This window comes from Oculina patagonica, chromosome 6 (genome assembly GCF_052425735.1).
Source record: "Oculina patagonica isolate OP01 chromosome 6, crgOcupat, whole genome shotgun sequence".
NCBI classification, from domain to species: Eukaryota; Metazoa; Cnidaria; class Anthozoa; order Scleractinia; family Oculinidae; genus Oculina; species Oculina patagonica.
In genome coordinates, this window is record NC_135763.1 from 19,028,418 (window position 1) to 19,049,764 (window position 21,347).

The 21,347-nt window shown below is 40.5% G+C and overlaps 2 protein-coding genes and 1 long non-coding RNA gene across 4 annotated transcripts in view; 1 reads left to right on the top strand and 2 right to left on the bottom strand.

The window, feature by feature from the left end:
• Positions 1-9,691, top strand: part of LOC144657559 (uncharacterized) — a 52,737-nt gene extending 43,046 nt beyond the window's left edge. For both annotated transcript variants that reach the window (XR_013571573.1, XR_013571574.1), the window contains exons 3-5: positions 6,876-7,055; positions 8,430-8,522; positions 9,227-9,691. This is a non-coding gene — a long non-coding RNA (uncharacterized LOC144657559). The remainder of the gene's footprint in view (positions 1-6,875; positions 7,056-8,429; positions 8,523-9,226) is intronic.
• The window catches only part of LOC144657496 (peroxisomal membrane protein PEX14-like), a 307,100-nt gene that overhangs the window by 279,887 nt on the left and 5,866 nt on the right, over positions 1-21,347 (bottom strand). The window lies entirely within an intron of this gene.
• LOC144657095 (solute carrier family 35 member G1-like) lies at positions 18,856-20,864 on the bottom strand. Its single transcript, XM_078517387.1, has one exon. It carries the CDS (start codon positions 20,713-20,715, stop codon positions 19,510-19,512), a length of 1,206 nt encoding a protein of 401 aa, XP_078373513.1. The 5' UTR covers positions 20,716-20,864; the 3' UTR covers positions 18,856-19,509.

The following is a 21,347-nucleotide window of genomic DNA, read 5'->3' on the forward strand; positions in this document are numbered from 1 at the left end:
AGGTTGCCAAGCAAGCATTCTTCACTTTCGGTAAGTTCGGGAGTACTCGTGCTAGTTTTTGATTGGAGAATAACAATCGGAAACCCTTCGGGTCAAGGTTGGCAAAAACGACGGAGGCGGGAGTTAAAACAGGCACAAGGAAAAACAAGGGACTGTTTTTGTACGTAAGGTACTTTCTACCGGTCGCAGATAACAGATTTAGCTGGATTCATCGTTCGTTGAATGAAGGAGGACCGTAGCCTGCGAGCAGGTGTTTCTTGTTTGGAATTTCATGTTTTATGCACAAAACTCCAAACAAGAAATTCTGCTCGCTAGGAGGACAATCAATATAAACGTTAGACTTATGGTGAAATACCGATTTCTCGAACCCTCAATTTTGAAACCTCCGATAACTCGAACCAAAAGTCGTTTCCATTGAGTTTGCCTCACTAAGTTGAACACTGCGATTTTACCCCAATTTCTCGAACCAACTTTCGTTTCCCTTCGAAGTTCAAGAGAAAGGGATTTCACTCCAATCATTCAACACACCGACACACACAAAGTAACGCCTTTGTAGCCAATAGTCACGGACAGCTGTTTGACCTTTTCATGATATGTCTTATCAGCACGTCGTAGTTAGCAATAGCTCGTACAGTGATGAGACAGGATATTTGCGTACTACAGTACAGATACTTTCTACGGGTTGTCTGCGATTGGACAGCTTGTTATTGCACATTTTGTTATTGGACACCTTAGCAGCTTGTGCACCAATTTGAGTCATAAGTTGAAATTCTCGACCAGTTAGAATGTTCGATTCTTATAATCACCTCTGAAACTTATACTACAATTAATATCACCTTCTGATATTATTTTTACTTCACTGCGGTTAGGGTTTTCCTAGATTGGCTGCGCGCGCAGTTTTTGTTAGCAAGTTGCAACCACTTGTCACGTTCGGGGAGCTCGTTGTTGGACACTGTTATTGGGGACCTTAGCATCTCGTTCTCCAATTTGTGTGTCATAAGCCGAATATCTCGACAAATAATACTACAATTAATATTATCATTGATTTACTGGGGTAGGGTTTTCCTACACTGGCTGCGCGCGCAGGTTTTGTTAGCAGGGTTGCCAAGCAACCACTCGTCATGTTCGGTAAACTAAGGAGCTGAGAACTTGCGCTAGTTTTTGATTGGAGATAACAATTCGAAACCCTTCGGGTCAAAGTCGGCAAAAACAAAGAAGAAGGTCGTTAAAACGGACTTAGAAAAACGAGGCACAGTTTTTGTAGCTTGGGTAACTTTTACCAGTCGCAAATAACAGATTCAGCTGGATTCATCGTTCGTTGAGGAAAGGAGGACCATATCCTGCGAGCAGGTGTTTCTAGTTTGGAGTTTCGTGTTTTATGCGCGGAACTCCAAACAAGAAATTCTGCTCGCTAGGAGAACAATCAATATAAACGTTAGACTTACAGTGGAATACCGAAGCCACGAACCCTCAATTTCTGAAACCTCTCGATAACTCGAACCAAAAGTCGTTTCCTCACCAAATAGGACACTGTAATTTGATCGAGAGATAGGGATCCCACTTTACATCATTCAGCACACGAGCACAAACAAAGTAGCGCCTTTGCAGCTAGTAGTAACGGACAGCTGTTTGACTTGTTTATGTCTTATTAGCGTGTCGTGGTTAGCAATAGCTAGTACAGTGATAAGGCAGGATTTTTGAGTACCACAGTAGGGATATCCTATATCGACCTTGGTTTGCCTGATTTGGACAGCTCTTTGGTGGACACTTTGTTATTGGACACCTTAGCAGCTCGCGCTCGAATTTAAGTAATAAGCTGAGATTTTCGACCAATCATGGTGTCCTATTCTAATATTCACATCTGAAATTTATGCTACAATTAATATTATCTTTGATTTACCGGGCTTAGGGTTTCCTTAGAGTGGCTGTGCTGGCAGTTTTTGATAGTAAGGTTGCGAAGCAACCACTTGTCATCCTCGCTGAGCTCGGGATACTCGTGCTAGTTTTGGATCGGAGAATAACCCTCCGGGTATAGGTTGGCAAGAAACGACGAAGGAGGGATTTGAAACGGATACTAGGAGAAATAAGGTACTGATTTTTGTAGTTGGGGCACTTTCTACTAGTCATAGATGACAGATTCAGCTGGATTCATCGTTCGTTGAAGTAAGAAGGACCATTACCTGCGAGCAGGTGTTTCTAGTTTGGAGTTTCGTGTTTTATGCGCGAAACTCCAAACAAGAAAGTCTACTCGCTAGGAGATTAATCAATATAAACGTCAGACTAACAGTGGAATACCGATTTCTTGAGCCCTCAATTTCTAAACTTTTCTATAACTCGAATCAAAAGTCATTTCCCTTGAGTTTGCCTCTCTAAGTTGAACACTGCAATTTTACTCCCGGCTTTTACCCCGGATTTTTCGATCCAACTTTCGTTTCCCTTCGAGGTTCGAGAGATGTGGTTTCCACTCTATATCTTTCAACACAGAGACACACACAAAGTAACGCCTTTGCAGCTAGTAGTCACGGACAGCTGTTTGACCTGTAATGTCTTATCAGCACCTCGTAGTTAGCAATAGCTAGTACAGTGATGAGGCAGAATCTTTTAGTACCACAGTAAGGATATCCCTATATCGACCGTGGTTTGCCTGCGATAAGACAGCTTGTTGTTGGACACTTTGTTATTGGACACCTTAGCGCTCCAATTTGAGTCATAAGCTGAAATTCTCGACCAATCAGAATGTGCGTTTCTTATAATCACCTCTGAAATTTATACTACAATTAATATCACCTTTCTGATATTATCTTCACTTCACCGCGGTTAGTGTTTTCATACATTGCCTGCGCGCGCAGTTTTTGTTAGCAAGTTGCAATCACTCGTCACGTTCGGGAGCTAATGGAGTTCTTGTGCTAGTTTTTGATTGGAGAATAACAATCGGAAACCCTTCGGGTCAAGGTTAGCAAATACGACGGGAACGTGAAACAGTAGGGACTTTTTTGTTTTTGTTAGGGTACTTTCTACATATCGCAGATGATAGATTCAGCTGGTTTCATTGTTCGTTGAGGAAAGGAAGACCATAGCCTGCGAGCAGGTATTTCTAGTTTGGAGTTACACGTTTCATACGCGAAACTCCAAACAAGAAAGTCTGCTCGCTAGGAGAACAATCAATATAAACGTCAGACTAACAGTGGAATACCAATTTCTTGAGGCCTCAATTTCTAAACTTTTTGATAACTCGAATCAAAAGTCGTTTTCCTTGAGTTTCCATCACTAAGTTGAACACTGCAATTTTACCCCCGATTTCTCGAACCAACTTTCGTTTCCCTTCAAAGTTCGAGAGATAGAGATTTCACTCAATATCATTCAACACACCGAGACACACAAAGTAATACCTTTGCAGCTAGTAGTCACGGACAGCTGTTTGACCTTTTCATGTCTTATCAGCACGTCGTAGGAGGCGGGATTTTTTAGTACCACAGTACGGATACCCCTATATCGACCTTGGGCTGCCTGCGATTGGAGAGCCTGTTTTTAAACACTTTGTTATTGAACATCTTAGCAGCTCGATCTCGAAATTGTGTCATAAGTTGAACTTCTCGACTTATCATTTTCCTATACTCACCCATGAAAATTATACTACTATTAAGATCATGTTTGCCTTATTGCGCCCTTTTTACCAACCTTACGCGCCGGAAAAAAATTATCGACGGTATCATCTCCTCTGTGGTTTTCAGCGTTTCTTCTCATTTCATTTGGAGAAACAAATATAGTATTTTTGTAATCTTTATTCCTAGATTGGTTGCGTACGCAGTTTTTGTAAGCAAGGTTTCTAAGCAACCACCCGACACTTGCAGTGAGCTTGGTAGTACTTTTGCTAGATTTTAATTGGTGAATTACATTCGCAAACCTTTCGGTTAAGGATTCGAAAAGAAACTTCTAGGGAGCGAGAGTTTAAAGGACACTAGTGAAACAGAGAGACTGTTTTTGTAGTTAGGGTACTTTAGCAGTCATAGACGGCAGATTCCGCTGGATTTATCGTTTGTTGAATAGAGGAGGACAATAGCCTGCGAGCAGGTGTTTGTTTGGAGTTTCATGTTTTATGCGCGAAACTCCAAACAAGAAATTCTGCTCGCTAGGAGAACAATCAATATAAACGTTAGACTTATGGTGAAATACCGATTTCTTGAACCCTCAATTTCTGAAACCTCCGATAACTCGAACCGAAAGTCGTTGTCATTAAGTTTGTAAAGTTTCCCTCAATAAGTTTAACACTGCAATTTTACTCTCGGTTTCTCGAACCGACCGCCGTTTCCCTTCGAGGTTCGAGAGATCAGGAGTCCACCGACACACACAAAGTAACGCAATTGCAGCTATTAGTCACGGACAGCTGTTTGACCTGTTCATGTCCTATCTGCACGTCGTAGTTAGCTATAGCTAGTACAGTGATGAGGCAGGATTTTTGCGTACCACAGTATAGATATCCCGGGGTTGGACAGCCTGCTATTGGACAGCTTGTTGTTGGACACTTTGTTATTGGACACCTTAGCAGCTCGAGCTACAATTTGTGTAATAAGCAGAACTTCTCGACCAATCAGAAGGTCCGATTCCTATAGTCACCTCTGAAATTTGTACTCCAATTTAGATCAACTTTGCCCTATCGGAATTAGCGTTTTGTAAATTCTTTTGCTAGTTATACTGTAAACAGTACTCTTTTTTTTTTCAACCTAACTTACCGGGAAAATGATCAACGCCACCGTCACATGTGGTTTTCAGTGTTTCTTCTAATTTCAGTTGGAGAAACAAATACATGTCCGTAATTTTCTAGCAGTAGATTGGCTGCGCACGCAGTTTTTGTTTACAAGGTTGCCAAGCAACCACTTGTCACTTTTGGCGAGCTCTGTAGTACTCATGCTAGTTTTTAACTGCAGAATAATGATCGGAAACCCTTCGTAATAGACAGAAAAACGACGGGGGTGGGAATTTAAACGGACACTTACTACTAGCCGCATGCACAGATGAAAGATTCAGCTGGATTCACCATTGGTGGAAGGAAAAAGGACCATAGCCTGCGAGCAGGTGTTTCTAGTTTGGAGTTTCGAGATTTGTGCACGAAACTCCAAACGAGAAATTCTGCTCGCTAGGAGAACAATCAATATAAACGTTAGACTTACAGTGAAATACCGATTTCTCGAACCCAAAACTTCTGAAACCTCTCGATAACTCGAACCCAAAGGTTTTTCCCTTGAGTTTGCCTCACTACGTTGAACACTCACTGCAATTACACCACCTATAGATAGCGATTGCACTTTATATTATTCAACACACCGACACACACAAGGACTCCTTTGAAATTTATACTACAATAAAGATTATCTTTGCATTATCGGTGTTACGTTGACCTAGATTGCGTGCGCGCGAAGGTTTTGTTAGCAGGTTACCAAGCAACCACTTGTTACCTTCGGTGAGATCGGGAGTACTTGTGCTAGTTTTTGATTGGAAAGTTAAAACGGACAATTCAAAAAACGATTGACTGTTTTCTGTAGTTAGGAAACTTTCTACTAGTCGCAGATGACAGAGTCAGATTGATTCATCGCTTGTTGAAAGAAGGAGGACCATAGCCTGCGAGCAGGTGTTTCTAGTTTGGAGTTTCGTGTTTTATACGCGAAAATCCAAACAAGAAATTCTGCTCGCCAGGAGAACAATCAATATAAACGTTAGACTCACAATGGAATACCGATTTCTTCAACCCTCAATTTCTGAAACCTCCCATTACTCGAACCATAAGTCTTTACACATGAGTTAGTCTCACTAAGTTGAACACTACATAATGTTTTCCCCCGATTTCTTGAACCAACTTTGATTTCTCTTCGAGTTTCGACTGAGTGGGAGTCCACTCTATATCATTCATCACACCGACAGACACAAAGTAACGCCTTTGCAGCTAGTAGTCACGGACAGCTGTTTGACCTGTTTATGTCTTATCAGGATGTCGTAGTTAGCAGTAGCTAGTACAGTGATAAGGCAGGATTTTGGAGTAGCACAGTACAGATACCCCTTTGTCGATCTTGGGCTACCTGCGATTGGACAGCTTGTTGTTGGACACTTTGTTATTGGACACCTTAGCAGCTTGAAATTTAATTTGTGTCATAAGCTGAACTTGTCAACCAATTAGAAAATACGATTCCTATAGTTACCTCTGAAATTTTTACAGTAACCAAGATTATCTTTGCCTTATCGCACCCTTTTTTTAACCGACGGGCCGGGGAAAATGATCAACGCTGTCATCAAATGTTGTTTTCTGCGTTTCTTCTCATTTTAGTTCGAAAAAAAATATATGGCATTTTCGTTTTTTCATTTTCGTCTCAAATAAATAGTACAATTAAGAGTATCTTTGCCTGATCGGGGTTAGTGTTTTGCAAGTCCTTTTGCGGTTATACTAAAAAACCCCTTTTTCAACATAATGGAGCATGGGAAAATGATGGACGCCATCGTCAAACGTGGTTTTCAGCGTTTCTCCTTATTTTAGTTGGCGAAACAAATACATGCTCGTAATCTGCTAGATTGGCTGCGCACGCAGTGTTTGTTAGCAAGGTTGCCAAGCAACCACTTGTCTCGTTCGGTTAGCTCGGGAGTACTTGATCGTGCCAGATTGTGATAATAACAATCGGAAACCCTTCGGGTCAGCGTTGGCAAAAAAACGACGGAGACGGGAGTTGAAACAGACACTAGGAAAAACGAGGGACTGTTTTTGTAGTTAGGGTAATTTATACCAGTCGCATACGAACAGATTGTTGTTATGGCTAAGATTAACCAGCCTATGTTGTTATAAGTTTTAATTTGAAATAAACTTTATTATTAAAACTATTTTTTCTTGTCAGTGAAAAACAGGAAGAAGAAAACTGAACAGCTATCCTAGGCCTTCCAAGGATTCCAACCGTCGTAATCAGTCGAATCAGTTTTTCTTCGTGTCACGCTAGCTGTTACTTTGGATCAGTGGCAAATCTCTCATTTTTGGTGCATGGCTATAGAAATCTGAACACCTCAACTCTATCGGAATGGTAAGTCGGATGATGTTGCATAAAAGAGTAAAAGATCAGAGAGAGTTCAATTTCCCTTATACCGTATTTAATCGGATAAGCACCGCGGCGCTTATTAAATTTTTCGCACCTGAAGTGCGGCGCTTATTCGAGGGCGGCACTTATTTAAAAATTTGGACGCCACAAAGAATCTAATCTTTTACAGTAATTGAATAGCGTCTTTTGATTGTCAGTATTCGTCTTTTAATGACGTCTAGCTGTCCTGGTAAAGTTCGCGGCCTCACAACATTTACAGAACTACGTATTGTTAGAATGTTGGATAGAAAACTAATGGGCGAGTGGTAAAACAATCACTTTGAACTGCAAAACATCGCTTTTGACGGAAAGAAATGTCCAAGTTTGTTTTAGAGATGCTTTTTAGTGCTGTTTTTAGTTAAAAGGAATTCCTAGAATAAATGCCGCATTGGGACTGTGGCGCTTATCCGGGGGCGGCGTTAAAACTTTTTTGTCCCAAATGTGGCGCTTATTCGAGGGCGGCGCTTATTCGGTGGCGGCGGTTATTCGATAAATACGGTAACAGTCGCTGTGATTTCTAACACCAATTCAATACGTACATTTATTTGTCGGAAGTGCAGTCGAATACTGAGTTTAAAGTCGGTGTCATGCACCATGTTGCAGCGCGCCTATCTCCAGCTCACTTCGAAGCCTGCTGCCGTTAATTTGGCGTATTGTAAATCCTCGCACCAGTCCCACACAGTTATTACTACTCTAACGAGAAAGCGGAAAGTTTATTATCGTAAAAGAAATCCGGGCATTGGATCGAAACAGCTATTGGTAGGGGGAACCACAAGAAAGCAAACCGACCTTGTAGCTAAAGATGCGCTATATTGAATGGATTAGCTCAGTTGGTAGAGCGACGGACTACAGTGCGGGAGGTCTCGGGTTCGAGTCCCAGACCGGACCAACACTCAGGGTCTTAAAATAACTGAGGAGAATATGCTGCCTTTGCAATAACATCTGCAAATGGTTAGATATTCTAGTCTTCTCGGATAAGGACGATAAACCGTAGGCCCCGTCTCCTGCATCTTAAGCTTCAGTGTTATGGTCAGCAGGGGACGTAAAAGAACCCACACGCTTATCGTAAAGAGTAGGGCATGGAGTTCCCGGTGTTGTGGTCTGGTCTTTTCCCGTTGTATTGTGCTTACTGTGAAATGCTCGGAGATATTAGCTGTAAAATCTACTCTTCAAATCCGAGGGTAAACAAAGTGATGATGATGATGATGATGATGATGATGATGATGATAATGATGATGATGATGATGATGATGATGATGATGATGATGATGATGATGATGGATTCCCTTAGCGACTACACAGATTTTTTTTATTTTTTAGGTCAAAGCTTAACGTGCTGCCGGTTCGACACGTGTCGAATATTTTCTGGTTGATGCAGTCGCTGGACTAATTAAACGCGAATAACAGCATAATGTACGTAATGTTTTTTTTTTTTTTTTTTAATTTTGTTTTTGGGGGGGGAAATTTTTTTTTTTTTTTTTTTTGTGTTTATCGCATGGCACTACATATTGATCGATTTTGTGAATTAATTATTTGATTATTTTGAACAGTGAGTGGTTTTTAGAGTAGTTACGTGTTGGCACCGTTGGGTCAACAGAGCGATGTTCCATTGAGTGTCGTAAAACCACAACCCAAGTTATCACTCAGGTCAATCACAAAGAACAAAAACAATCAAATGAACCAATCAAAACACGAAGCATGCGCAAATTTATGTAATCGACGCGAAGCGCCGTTGGCAAACATGTGTGAGCCTGATTTGCATAATACAAAAACGTAAAAATTTCTGAAACGAAAGAAAATACTTCAAAAGGAAAATGGCATTCGTCTTTATTTTGAAAAGCCTTTAAAATAGGCAGTTATTATTTTTACTTCATAGGCACTTTAATTCGTTAATCAACTTCACAATTGTCTCTGTATACTCTGTAACACATCCTAATCTTCCCCTGGTCGTAATCGTTCTTGATTTTTCTTTTGGCTTAATATCATCTCTTTAGCTTTCTTCTTCCTATTAACGCTATTTTCCTTCGCCTATTTGATGGCAATTTTGTACGTGCTGAAAAAAACTAAAGTTATCGCAGCAACTTAGAGTTACCGTTTTTTCTTTTCTCCCCATTTAGGGCGGCAAAAACGATTCGTCTAGAACTTGATTCCTGTCTTGACTGAACTCTTATAACGTCTTGAACGGTAAATCAACGATGCTAGAACTGCATATGAAGAGCAAAGATGAAAAGGTCAAGAGGAAAAGTGGCTTTGATATACCCTGAGCATTGTTATTTCATTCTCCTTATCCCGAACACTTTAAGCTGATTACTTATTTAGTCAAAGACTTTCAGCATTGTTTTCTACTCGTTTACTAGCTTTCATTGATAAGTGAACCTAAAAGAGACATATATACTATCTTAACACCGAAAAATTCAACACAGAAACGCAGAAAGTATACCAAGGTGTGAAATTGTGAATTGCGTTGTAAAATGTAGGCATGCAATGCGTGAATCGTTCTCCAGTCTTATAGCCAATGGAAATACTGTCATAAAATGTCCAAAACCTTGGAGTGTAACAGAAAGTTCTATTTAAGTTTTGAACACTTTTTGACGTCACTTCTATGGTCGTTAAGAGTGTAACCCGTTGGACGCATAACCTAATAGGGTGTACCCACCCACGTCTTCTTCTGCAGTGCACATGTAAATGAGATGTTGCCGGTTGCCGTATAATTCGTCTGGCCCTTGACATGCCAGCTGGTTGAACTGTTTTCCGGGATCGAGTCTTACGCCTGGGGGATGGGGAAGGGGGTGAGGGGTGGGGGGGGGGGGTGGTGAGGTACTCTCATATATTGACCTAATAGCTACGTGCCACGGGATTGACCGCGGTCAATTTCAGGCAGTTTTTCTTTTTATTTCGTGGAATTTCGTTCATATTGACGTGGAAGTATGAGCAAAAATAGCTAAAATAGTTGCTGGATGTAAATACATTTCCATTTTCTTTTTAAATGTTCTGCATCAGAACCAAATTGCTTTAAAAAGTGGTGCAGTATCACCAAGATTTAGTGCAATTTGAAAATTCCATGAAGGTGTTGGTATAGTTGTAAATCCACTCATAGCGGCCTGGCCTTGCTAAAACGTACTTTACAAGTCCTGAAAATTGTTAAAACGTGGTTTGCGTACAAACATCGGGCCCACGTTTTCAAGTTTGACAGCTTTACTTAGAAGATAATTTCTAAATGTATTTTTATTTATATTTACATCTTGGAGGATGATTTCATGCCTTCTTTTTGTTTTTCAAAAGGTTATTTTGCTTAACATTTAGTGCATCCTCATAAGTCTAGAATATTTTACACGAAACCTTAAAGGATTTCTCGTGATACTGTCCCTTTAAAGTGCCTATGACAGTTTTATTTTATTTTTCTAATTGAATCTGCATTGGTCCTGATATGAAAAGCGAAAAAAATTCCAATAGCGATTTCCCTTCACCGCGTTTTTGCCGTTAAAAAACGTGAAATTTTACTTCCGGCTGGGTACGGCACGGTAACCGTTAAACTTAATTTCAACAGTACAAAGGAAACAGTAACTTTATTATTAAACACAAGATCGTTTTCAGACCTTAATAGGTCGCAGGTAGGCAAACTATTCTGAGCGAGCTGCTCTATAACTATATTTTATTTATAACATAAAGAAGGCAAGGCCGAGAAGCTTAATCATTATAAAAACCAAGTTTTGGTTTATTACAAGAAAATTTGATTTAATACAATATTTCGGCTCTATTTCAGAGTCATAGACATGTGATGTTAAATTTTACAAGAGGAAACTAAAAAATCTAAGGCGGGTAGATGTTATGTAATACAGTATAGAAATATTGGTAATCAGAGAAAAAGTTCTAACTCTCTGGAGGCTTTGAGTCCTTCATTAATGCTAGGCTTAAGGTTCTTGATATGAAAGGCTTCCAGGAACGCTAATTGTGACCAATTGTAATTATAGTCAATTACCTCGAAGTTGTTGTAAACTGCGTTACGAATATGATCTTTAAAACTAACGCAGGGCGTTAGATGGTCATTAAAACAATCAGGTAATCCATGAAAGCTGACTAGTTCATTAAAGGCGTTGCAATTAGCCAGATGGTGATACGTGGGCTGTTCAGGCCTTGTGGCGTGCTCATTTAACCTAAAGGCCAAAGAGCGATCTGTTTTGCCTATATATTGTTGAGAACAACCAGGACAAGAAAGTTTATAAATAACGCTAGATTTCTGCAATGTAGGAACTGGGTCCTTGTTGGAACAGAAATGTGAAATTTTGGTGGTATCATAACGTATTATAAACTTAACCTTTTTACCAAGTAATCTATTAAGTTTCTTGACACATTTGTTAACTAACCCTTCGCCCTTTTTACCACCGTAAGGTAATTTAAGCCAGATTGTTTTGGCACCATTGTCTTCCACAAGTTTGTCGGTTCGTTTGACATTGTTGGTGTTTTTCCTAAGACGGTTGAGAATGGAACGACGAACTCTCTTAGGAAAATTATTCCATGACAAAAACTTATCAATACGTTTAACTTGGCTCTAAAAAAGGTTACAATTGCTGCAAATTTTGTAAGCTCTAGAATACAATGCTTTAACCCACGCAGTTTTAAGACGCCAAGGGGTAAAACTAGAAAACGACGTGTACTGTCCAGTATGAGTATCCCTGTAATAAAGGTCTGTAAGGTTCTTATTAATTAGAAGGTCTAGGAAATGTATCTTATGATCAGAAAACGAATCAACAGTGAAGTTTAAATGGAAAATAAGAAATCAGAAAAATCCTACAAAAAATTGCCCCGGAAAAGAAATAAAAACGAACTCTTTGAAAAGGGTCCTTTTTAGGCTTTAATCATTAAAAAGGTATCAATTTTCGATTTTCTACCCTTAAAATAAGTTAAGGGTTTAAGAACCTTTGCGGCACACACTTGTGAGAGCGTTCCTTGGGGACACACACTCAGCAACGGTATCGGGCTCTTCACGTTTCTTTAATATGTCGTCTTCAGCAACTACTGCACTGCAATGCAATGGCTGGTCAATTGTATAGCTAAATGTTTGGGTACAAATCTTGGCGACCTTGGAAAACTTGAGACAACTCTGAGACTTACTTAAGAAAGCGAATATAAACAAACCAACACGAAGAACCAACGCAGAGCGAGAACAGCCAATAACAAATCAGGACTAACTTGAACTAGACTACAACAGGAACCTTTACGGAGGTCCAAATCAAGGTCAGTAAATATTTCCAAGATCATTTACCGTGGGAACGAAACCTTCAAATACAAACACTCCACTAAATAACCAACACTACCACGAATAACAGAGTAACCTGAAAAATAACCAAAGCTTTGAGGCACTAACCCAAACATGTCCACTGACGAAGACTACAGTTTAGAGATAAGGGCTCCAAGTCTTGATAAACTAAGATAAACAACTCAAAATATCGGTTTGGGCAATCAGGCCCTTACATCATAAGATTTGCACGTCGGAAGCAACAAAATAACAAACAATTGACAAAGAATAAAAAATTACTAAACTCTAAAAGACATTTTTTTTTGGTTTAAAACACACTTATTAACCTAAATTTATGGGAGCACTCCTCTCCCATTCCCCGGGCAAATAACTGACAGTCAGAAAAAACGAAATTCTAATATTTACTTCTACATGAATAAAAAAACTGTATTACAAACTTTTGAAGCAGCTTTTGTTCTATTTGAAACGCTTTTTTTTTCTTTGGACATCGACCTCTTAGGGCCTGATTACTTCAGCCGGACTAGCCTACTTTTAACCGGGCTTCTCGGTTTGCCAGATGTCTTTCCCTCCCTGTATTTTATGAGTCGGGCTAGATCAGGACGGACTAGGCTTTGCGCGAACGACGGTTTCAATTAAGCACGAATGATTGGTTGTTTTGCAGTTTACGGTAGCTTCATGGTCTACAATATATTAATGTGTTAAATAAGAAAAGAAATAGAAACTAGTGGAGCAGTTTACTCTGAAACGAAATTGCAACGTGACAAAGTGCTGTTCCGGTTAGGCGGGGTCTGCCCCCATGCCCTACAGTGGACATGTAAGAGAAGGCTCTGCCCGAAGGGGCCGAGTATCCTTGCCAGGCTGAAGGTACATAAAAAGGGATTCAACCCCCTTCACGTATGAAATTCGCGCCAGAGAATGAATTCACGTGATCACGAGTGGAATTCGCGCGGGAATGCTGACATCATGGTCAACTCATGACGCTAAGCCGCGAGTGGAAAGCGAGAAACGCCGAAGGAATGAAATGTTGGGATCCCGACATTGCTAGTCAGGTTATAATCGCGAAACAAATCAATTTTCTGTCTTCAACAGACTTGACAGAATCTGGGCAAAACCCGAGCCAGTCCGGCTGATGCAGTTGTCCTATCTTTTCCTATGCTATTTCTAGTTCTACAATAACCAAGCTACTGCGCGCGTTGTGATTGGTTGATGCCTGTTATCTATTAGAGTACAGACGCACAGATGACGTCAATGCGTGGTGTGAGACGCGCGCGTGATCAGATTTAGTCCAAATCAGTGTTGTCGGCAAAGTTTTTCAAAACTCGCGGGGGCCACAACAAAACAAAATAGTTCAGCCTTATTATAAATATATAGTGAGAGACGATTCGCCAAGTAGAATCTATTTGTAACTAACACACGAAATAAAACTGATGTAGTTTTGGGTTGTTAAGTAAAAGTGGACCTGGAGAAGGAGGCCCCAACATTAGCAATCCTGGACCTCCTTCATTTTTATAGGAGAGTGCCCCGGGTGTATTTTCATTAACTTCTTTCTTTCTTTTTTGCGGGGACTTAGGTTTTGACCTTCCACCTTCCAATACCTCACTCCTGGCACACCCCCCTTCTTCCTCCCCCTTTTTTTCTCTTTCTTCTTTCTTCCGATCCAATTCCTGCCCACAGCCCTTACCCCCTCCCCAGCAGGATGACATGGCAAACAATTTTTGTCAGGCCTTCTGTTCAGTTTCCTCAACAATAACATTTATGATACAGTGTTTGGAGACTCAGGTGCCAGTAAAAATACCATCTTCTAAAGGCACAGCGAGAGAGCAAGAGTTATATCATTAAAAAAATTGCAAAAATACTAAAATTTATCTTATCGTTTAAATACTGTGGTTATTGCGGGCCCAAGAGAGGCCCCCAACCCTAATTTTTTACAGCGAACAGCAGATTGTGTTTACGCGTGCGTGCCACATTAATAAGAGGCCAGCACAAAGCGGAAGTTGAAAATTTTGTTCTTTCACCAAGATCGATCAGAATGCGAAAAAAGTGTCAATCACAACATTTTGTCGCAACACCGGAATTTAAAAATCTGTTCTTCAAGAACGATAAATAATTGTTAATGTTCCAAAATGACGCTAAATGGCGGTATAAAACTGCTCCGACATTTCGGCAATACTGCCTTCTTCAGGGTGGCACGAAGAAATAACGAGTCCGTTATTTGTAGCGGAGCTCCACAGCGGCCCGCAGGGCCGCAGAGCGGAGCCCCATACCCATAGAAAATTCACAGAAATAGGAAAACCATGAACTTGAGTTTTCATGGTCATCATGGCTAGCGGCATGGCTCGCGGGCGCGTACGGCGTACGTACGGTGTTGCGCACTTCAGAAATAGATAAACACTCTTTTATTTGTTACTGGGCATCCAAGTTATGGTCAATTGACAGCTGTCAATACAAGGTATCCGCTGACCAGTATCACGTGATCATATCGCGGGCTCAGGTGTATAACTCATCGAGGTAACGCGTTTTTATAAAGTTGACCGCTGACCGAAAAATGGTTTTCTATTGGATTGCGGGCTCATTAACTAATTTTTATGTCTACGGTCAGTGAATTCAGATATTTTAATAAAGGGCAAAGTAAATTACCGGGGAGCTCCGCTTTTAGGCTTGGCTAAATCTATTTAATAGCCGTGTGCGGTTTTGAAAATGTTTTGAAAATGTTGCGCGCGCGCGCCAAAAAACAGCGTGCGCGTGCGTGTGTAATTTACATGAATGAAAAGTCGCGATCAATCTCCTCTGCTAAACTCCCGTTCTTGGACATGTACCTAACACCTCCTGATGACCCTATCGCAACATCCATATACTACAAAGAAACAGATAGCCACTCTTACCTCAATTTCAAGTCGTCGCATCCCTTCAAGTGTAAAGCGGCTATACCAACAAGCCAATTTTTACGATTGCGGAAAATCTGCCGCGAGGACGACGATTTCGAAGAATCAGCCACCACAATGGAGTCTTTCTTCGTTGCGCGTGGTTATCCTGTTCAACTTGTGCGGGAGGGCAGACGTAAGGCAGCTTCTACACCAAGAGCTCTTCTATTGGCTGGAAAGAACACAAACCAGATCGCGACTAATAGAGTGCCAATGGTCACAACATATCATTCCAAGAACACGCCCGTCAGTAACATATTAAGCCGCAACCATAACATCTTGACAGATAAAAATCCCAACAAACTCATCTTTTCACAACCGCCACTAAAGGCTTACAGACGGGCCAAAAACCTGACGGACCTGTTAGTCCATTGCGACTTTCAAGCGCAACAGGAGCAAGAACCGGGCACCTTCCCCTGCGGTCGTACCATCTGCTGTACTTGCCCCCACATCAACAAGTCCACCTCAATCCCATCACCAGGGGGCAAATCAAGATCACAGGGCATTTTACATGCACCACAAATAACGTCATCTATTGTATTTAGTGCCGTAAATGTCCTGCGACAGTCTACATCGGGAAGACTGGCCGCAGATTGGCTGACCGCTTCCGTGAACACCGCCTCGACGTTATTCATTTTAACAGCCCAGGCCACTCACTCGATGACGCTCGGGTCGCCATACTCAAATCAGGGCAATCAAAGAAAGGCGTCCGCCAACGAAAGGAGATGAGACAAATCTTCAATTTTCCAACGCTCGCTCCTCAAGGGATGAATCGCGACTTTTCATTCATATCATATAAATTACACACGCACACGCGCGCAATTTTTTGGCGCGCGCGTGCAACATTTTCAAAACAGCACACGACTACAAATAACGGTCTCGTTATTTCTTCGTGCCACCCCGAAGAAGGCAGTATTGCCGAAACGTCGGAGCAGTTTTATACCGCCATTTAGTGTCATTTGGAACATTAACAATTATTTTTAGCATAAAAGACGCTACGCAGTTTCAGCTATTATTAAAAAAACTAACTTTGATTGGTTCGCGGCAATAGGAAACGATAAAAATATGCATTCCTTGCGTGACACATTACTCCGAGTCGGAATAATTGTCTTTTGTCCAGTGACTTATTATTTATTTTTCGACACTGCCATCTAGAATTACACACTCTCATACCAGTACCTTTTCTTAATTGCATCAAGGCTCGCACTTTCTAACCTGTGGTTACCACTAGTAAATAGTTCTTATTGTTCCCAATTAACCACTCATGCTTTTCATATACAGTATGGCATAGTCGACCCTCAATTAAACTTATCAAGGCCTTTTTTTATGAATAAGAAAACAAGGTAAGGTGTTAGGTTTTAAAGTTACTTCATCGACACATTTACTTGCTATTGTTTCTATTTTATGAAAATGTACCACTAAACAGTACTAAAACATTATAAAGTCCGCTTTATTTAATTTAATAGATATACCTAATCAAGTACCCAGATCTTTTCTCACTTCGTAAGAAACATCTGGTCATGCAGTCCACTCACTTAGCCATTCTGATTGGTTGATGAACAGCATCAGCATTTGCATGATGCAAACTTTGTCTTGCGCACGGACCGTGCGTAAGCAGGTAAGAAAAGAATTTGGAATCTAAAGCTTTTATAAAAATGCTTTCTTGTTTTGAACGTTACTAAAGTGAATTAGCTACGGTTACAGTTTGAAGTTCATGCTTGTAGTACAATCTGTTATAAAAAATACTCTTTCCATGGGTGAAAAACTTTGCAAATCTGACGCGTCCAGGCTAGCTGAACGCGTCAGAATTCGCGTTTTCTTCACCAGTGTCGACAGCTGGGTTGAGGATTTGAATTTAACCACAAAACTTGACTGCCAACTTTTTTTCTTCCCTAATTCTATCTCAAGATTATGTCACTTGTCTTTCCTTGTATAAGAAAGTAGTTCATGACCTATTTAGAACGGCTAAGTGAGCTTCTTTTCATCCACTAAATTGCCAAGTGTGCGTAGTCGCATCATGTGTCAGATTTCTGACACATTTGACCATAGCAAAATCTGACTTTACCAGATGTTCTCTTCGAGGGTCGAGAAGATCTGGGTACAAGATTATACATGTACCCTAACTGATATATGCCACCCTCTTAAATAAGACCCCACTCTCCAACAAGCCCCCCTCCCTAATAAAACTCCCTCTCTAATAAGACCCCCTCTCTAATAAGCTCCCTTCTCTAATAAGACCCCATCTCTAATAAGACCCCCCTCTCTAATAAGACCCCCCTCTCTAATAAGCTCCAGCAATGCAATGTGCCGAGCAAATGTAAATAAGTAGATGAAGTTATTTCCCTTTTATTGTTTTTTATTGTAGATTCCCCTTCTTTATTATCTTTAATAGTAAATAGTAAAAATTGTAAAATATAGATGTCATCACAAATTGTTATCTGTTGTTAAATAACATATTTAAATAATTAAGCAATATTCAGCCTGCTGGCTGTGCTGACTGAAACACAACCCTAACCTTATTTCACACCCGATTGATCATAAAACAAAGTACCAGTATATCATAAAATTGAAGTATTGTTCCCCCCTGCCCCCTCCAAAAAAAATACCCCTCTCTCCCAATCTTCTAATGGACTAATCATGGACTCAAATTGATATAAATAATTAAAATTAATATTTGAATTAATAAGCCCCTACTGTTGAGTTTATTTAATATATTGTCTTTACACATCTAGCTCAAACTGAGTGATACAAGAACTGAATCAAGGTAACAATTTATGCCAGTCTTATCAAAAGTGTAACATGCTTCCTCCAAAATAATGTAAGCAGCATTAGTAGAATTCTAATAGTATACTGATGCAAATGTGACAATGAGCTTGGAATGTGTGAAGATTAGTTATACTTTATAACATAGAAAAAAATTCACATGAACCATTCAATTAGACATTCTGTAGGGAGAATTCTACTAAAATAATTTGATTATTCACTCTTAACTTCTGAGGTGATAGCTGATAGCACTCAGCCTTGTCAACTATCATCTCATAGCAATTTTGAGCTCATAACGTAATTATTTATATTTATTTACAATGTCAACAGTTGAGAATTTGACTGCTTGATATCAGTGACATATTGTACAGATTTCAAAATAATGTGGAATTCAAAAGCTTTAAGTAAAGAAAGTACAGAACAGTCAACTGTCTCTAAGACGGACACTGTCAGGACCAGTTCCAACTGGCCATCTTAGAGAGGTGTCTGTCTAATAGGGAGTTTAGTTATAGTCAAATGACTGAAAAATGGCAGGGACAAGACCAACAGCAGGGGTCCATTTTACAGAGGTGTCCATCTTATAGAGGTGTCCGTTACGAGAGAGTTGACTGTAAATTATTTTTCTGACTTTCACACTAGGCCATGCCTGTAATTCAACCAAGTATTTACAGGGGTCACTCAGGTGAAAAGTTAAGAAGGCCTGATACCCGGGGGGGGGGTACTCCCTATAATGGCCTATACGGGGAGGCTCCGCCCGAAAGCGGTACCTTTTTCATGCTTTAGGTATATATAAAAAGGTAGGGATTTCATAAGTTTAGGTATGTGAAAGGGTAGGGTTATCAGTCATTGAGGTATTAAAAAGGTCCTTCAATCAAAATATTTCGAACAGACGCACCGGTTGTTATGGCTGTATCATTTAAATTTATTGAACGCTACATTAAAATGGCATCAAGACTTCCTGTTTTAGGTCTATGCCATGTCTTTTAGGGGTACCTTTTTTCAGTAAAAGGTATACGAAAGGGGTACCTTTTCTGTCAAAATGGTATATAAAATGGTAAGGGGTTGGACCTCAGGGCGGAGCCTCCCCGTACAAAACGTTTTTGAGTAGCCCCCCCCCCCCCCCCCGGGGCCTGATACAGTATTTAAACTATAGGTATGTAAAAGGAGCCCCAGTTTCTTTGAAAGGATTACAATTTTTGTTAAAATAGCAATACAGTGGAATCTCAATTTTTCAAACCTCCAAGGGAAATGAAAATTGGTTTGAAAAAAATGGGGAGTTTGAGAAATCTGGGGTGAAATTACAGTGTTCTACCGACAGAAGGGAAACTACTTCTTGTTAGAGTTATCCAGAGGTTTGAAAAATCAAAGCTTCAAATAATTGGGAATCCACTGTATAATAGAGTAATGGTTGCGACCTCAATACACCCCCCCCCCCCCTTCCTTCCATCCCCTGCCAGGTTCACTGCTTTTTCTGTTCTTTAAATTTCCTGATAAAAATAGTAACATTACACAGCAGAACAAGAAAAGCTCCACCAATACTCAGACCATTTGGGGCAACACCCAGTACCGTTAACTGAAGTAGAAATGAGAAAGCAATTCCAATTGTGCGAACCAATGAAATGACAGACGCTTTCTCCATACTCAGTGCCTTTGTCACAACCAACTGCCCCGAATAGCCAAGAACTGCAGCAACAATGACGTAAACTGCATCGTGAGTTCCACAGTCTGGATATTTAAATCCCCCAAAAATCAGTGAAGCAGAAAGACAAAGGATTGTTCCAACCATTGTTGGGTATAACACTGCTACTCTTACTGGCAATTCTTGTGACACTTTGCGGGTTAAAACAATAGCACATGCAGCACAAAATGAGCCGATGACTGCTAGAAGAGTAGGAAACCAGACTTGTTTGGAACTAGAATTTTTTCCTAGAGACCCAAACAAGAATGTTGGTCTTCCAATTAACACCACCCCTCCTAAACTCATCAATGTAGCAAACACATCAAATTTGCTTACTGATTCTTTGAGGAAGATCCAACCAAGTAAGGCTGTATAAACTGGGGAGGTGTAAAATATCACTCTTGCATCAGCTAAGGGCATGTGTTTAACAGCGTAAATGCTTAAGTTCATTGCTGTGGCTCCAGCAGCTCCGCGAAGAACTAAAAACCTGATTTTCTTCCAAGGGTGGATGAGTTTGTCTTTGAAGAATATCACCGGTGGAATGGAGAAAACGAGCTGCAATGTCAACCGCATGAAGGCAACCTCTAAGCTTGGAATGCTCTCCGCGAGTTTAACCATCAGAGACGTTACAGAAAACAACAGAGTCGCAAAGATTGCTAGTGTAATCCCTACCACAGCGACCTTTTTCGGCCTTGATCGCTTTACGATCTTGAAGGCCGTCACGGGATCTTCGTCGCCCGGGGCTTCGTCCTTCTTTGATTCTACGCAACCATTCAAAGTGTAATCATTTTCCGTCCCTGTAATCGCTGTATTAGGATTTCCTGTGCCACTCGCTCCTTGTGAAGAACCCTCGGTTTGTGTTAAACAACTGCCATCTACATGTATTTCGGAGAAGTCGTCTTGTAGTTCTATACGATCGTCTTCGACCCTTCGCCGAAGTCCGGTGATAATAAACCGATTAAACGGAGAGAAAATTTTAGCAGCCATGTATGCTTGATCACCGCTTCGCCTGGAGAATAAGTTTTTACTTTCTCAGAACAGTTGGTTCAATGCGTTCACAGCAGATGAAGAAAGTGAACAACTTTGATCTTCGAAAATACACATCCAGGGCCTTTGCAATAATTTCTTGCTCTTGCACGCGATCTTACGTAACGCGTAGTAACGCGATCTAAGTAACGTTAGCTTTCTCAACGGGGCTTTTCGTCACGCAACACCTTCACAATGGCATTTCCACAGTCCCTATTTTGAGCGTTCTTAAAAGCAATGTATGGAGTTCAATAAACGTTCATTGCGGGAAAATTTTGTCTCAATTTCAATTAAAAAAAAGTGAATCACCTGGTCTGTTTTCTGTGGTTGTTTTGGAGGTTCCGCCCGGGTTACTGGCGACATAAATGGCAAAACCACCCTAAAACGCCGACATTGCCCAAAACAACTATACAACAACAACAATTTATTGAGGTATTTCCATATCTATACATGGCATTACCTAATATACCTTATTAAATATTTCTGATACAAGTTCATTTTTAAGCGATGACGTAATCGCTTATTGCCATGGCACGACGGGCGCTTTTATTCTGTCGCGATCGAACAGAAATCAAGTTTAACTTAAAACAAGA

Coding starts and splice junctions, on each gene's coding strand:
- LOC144657095 (XM_078517387.1), bottom strand. CDS start 20,715: ATGGCTGCTAAAATTTTCTCTCCGTTTAATCGGTTTATTATCACCGGA.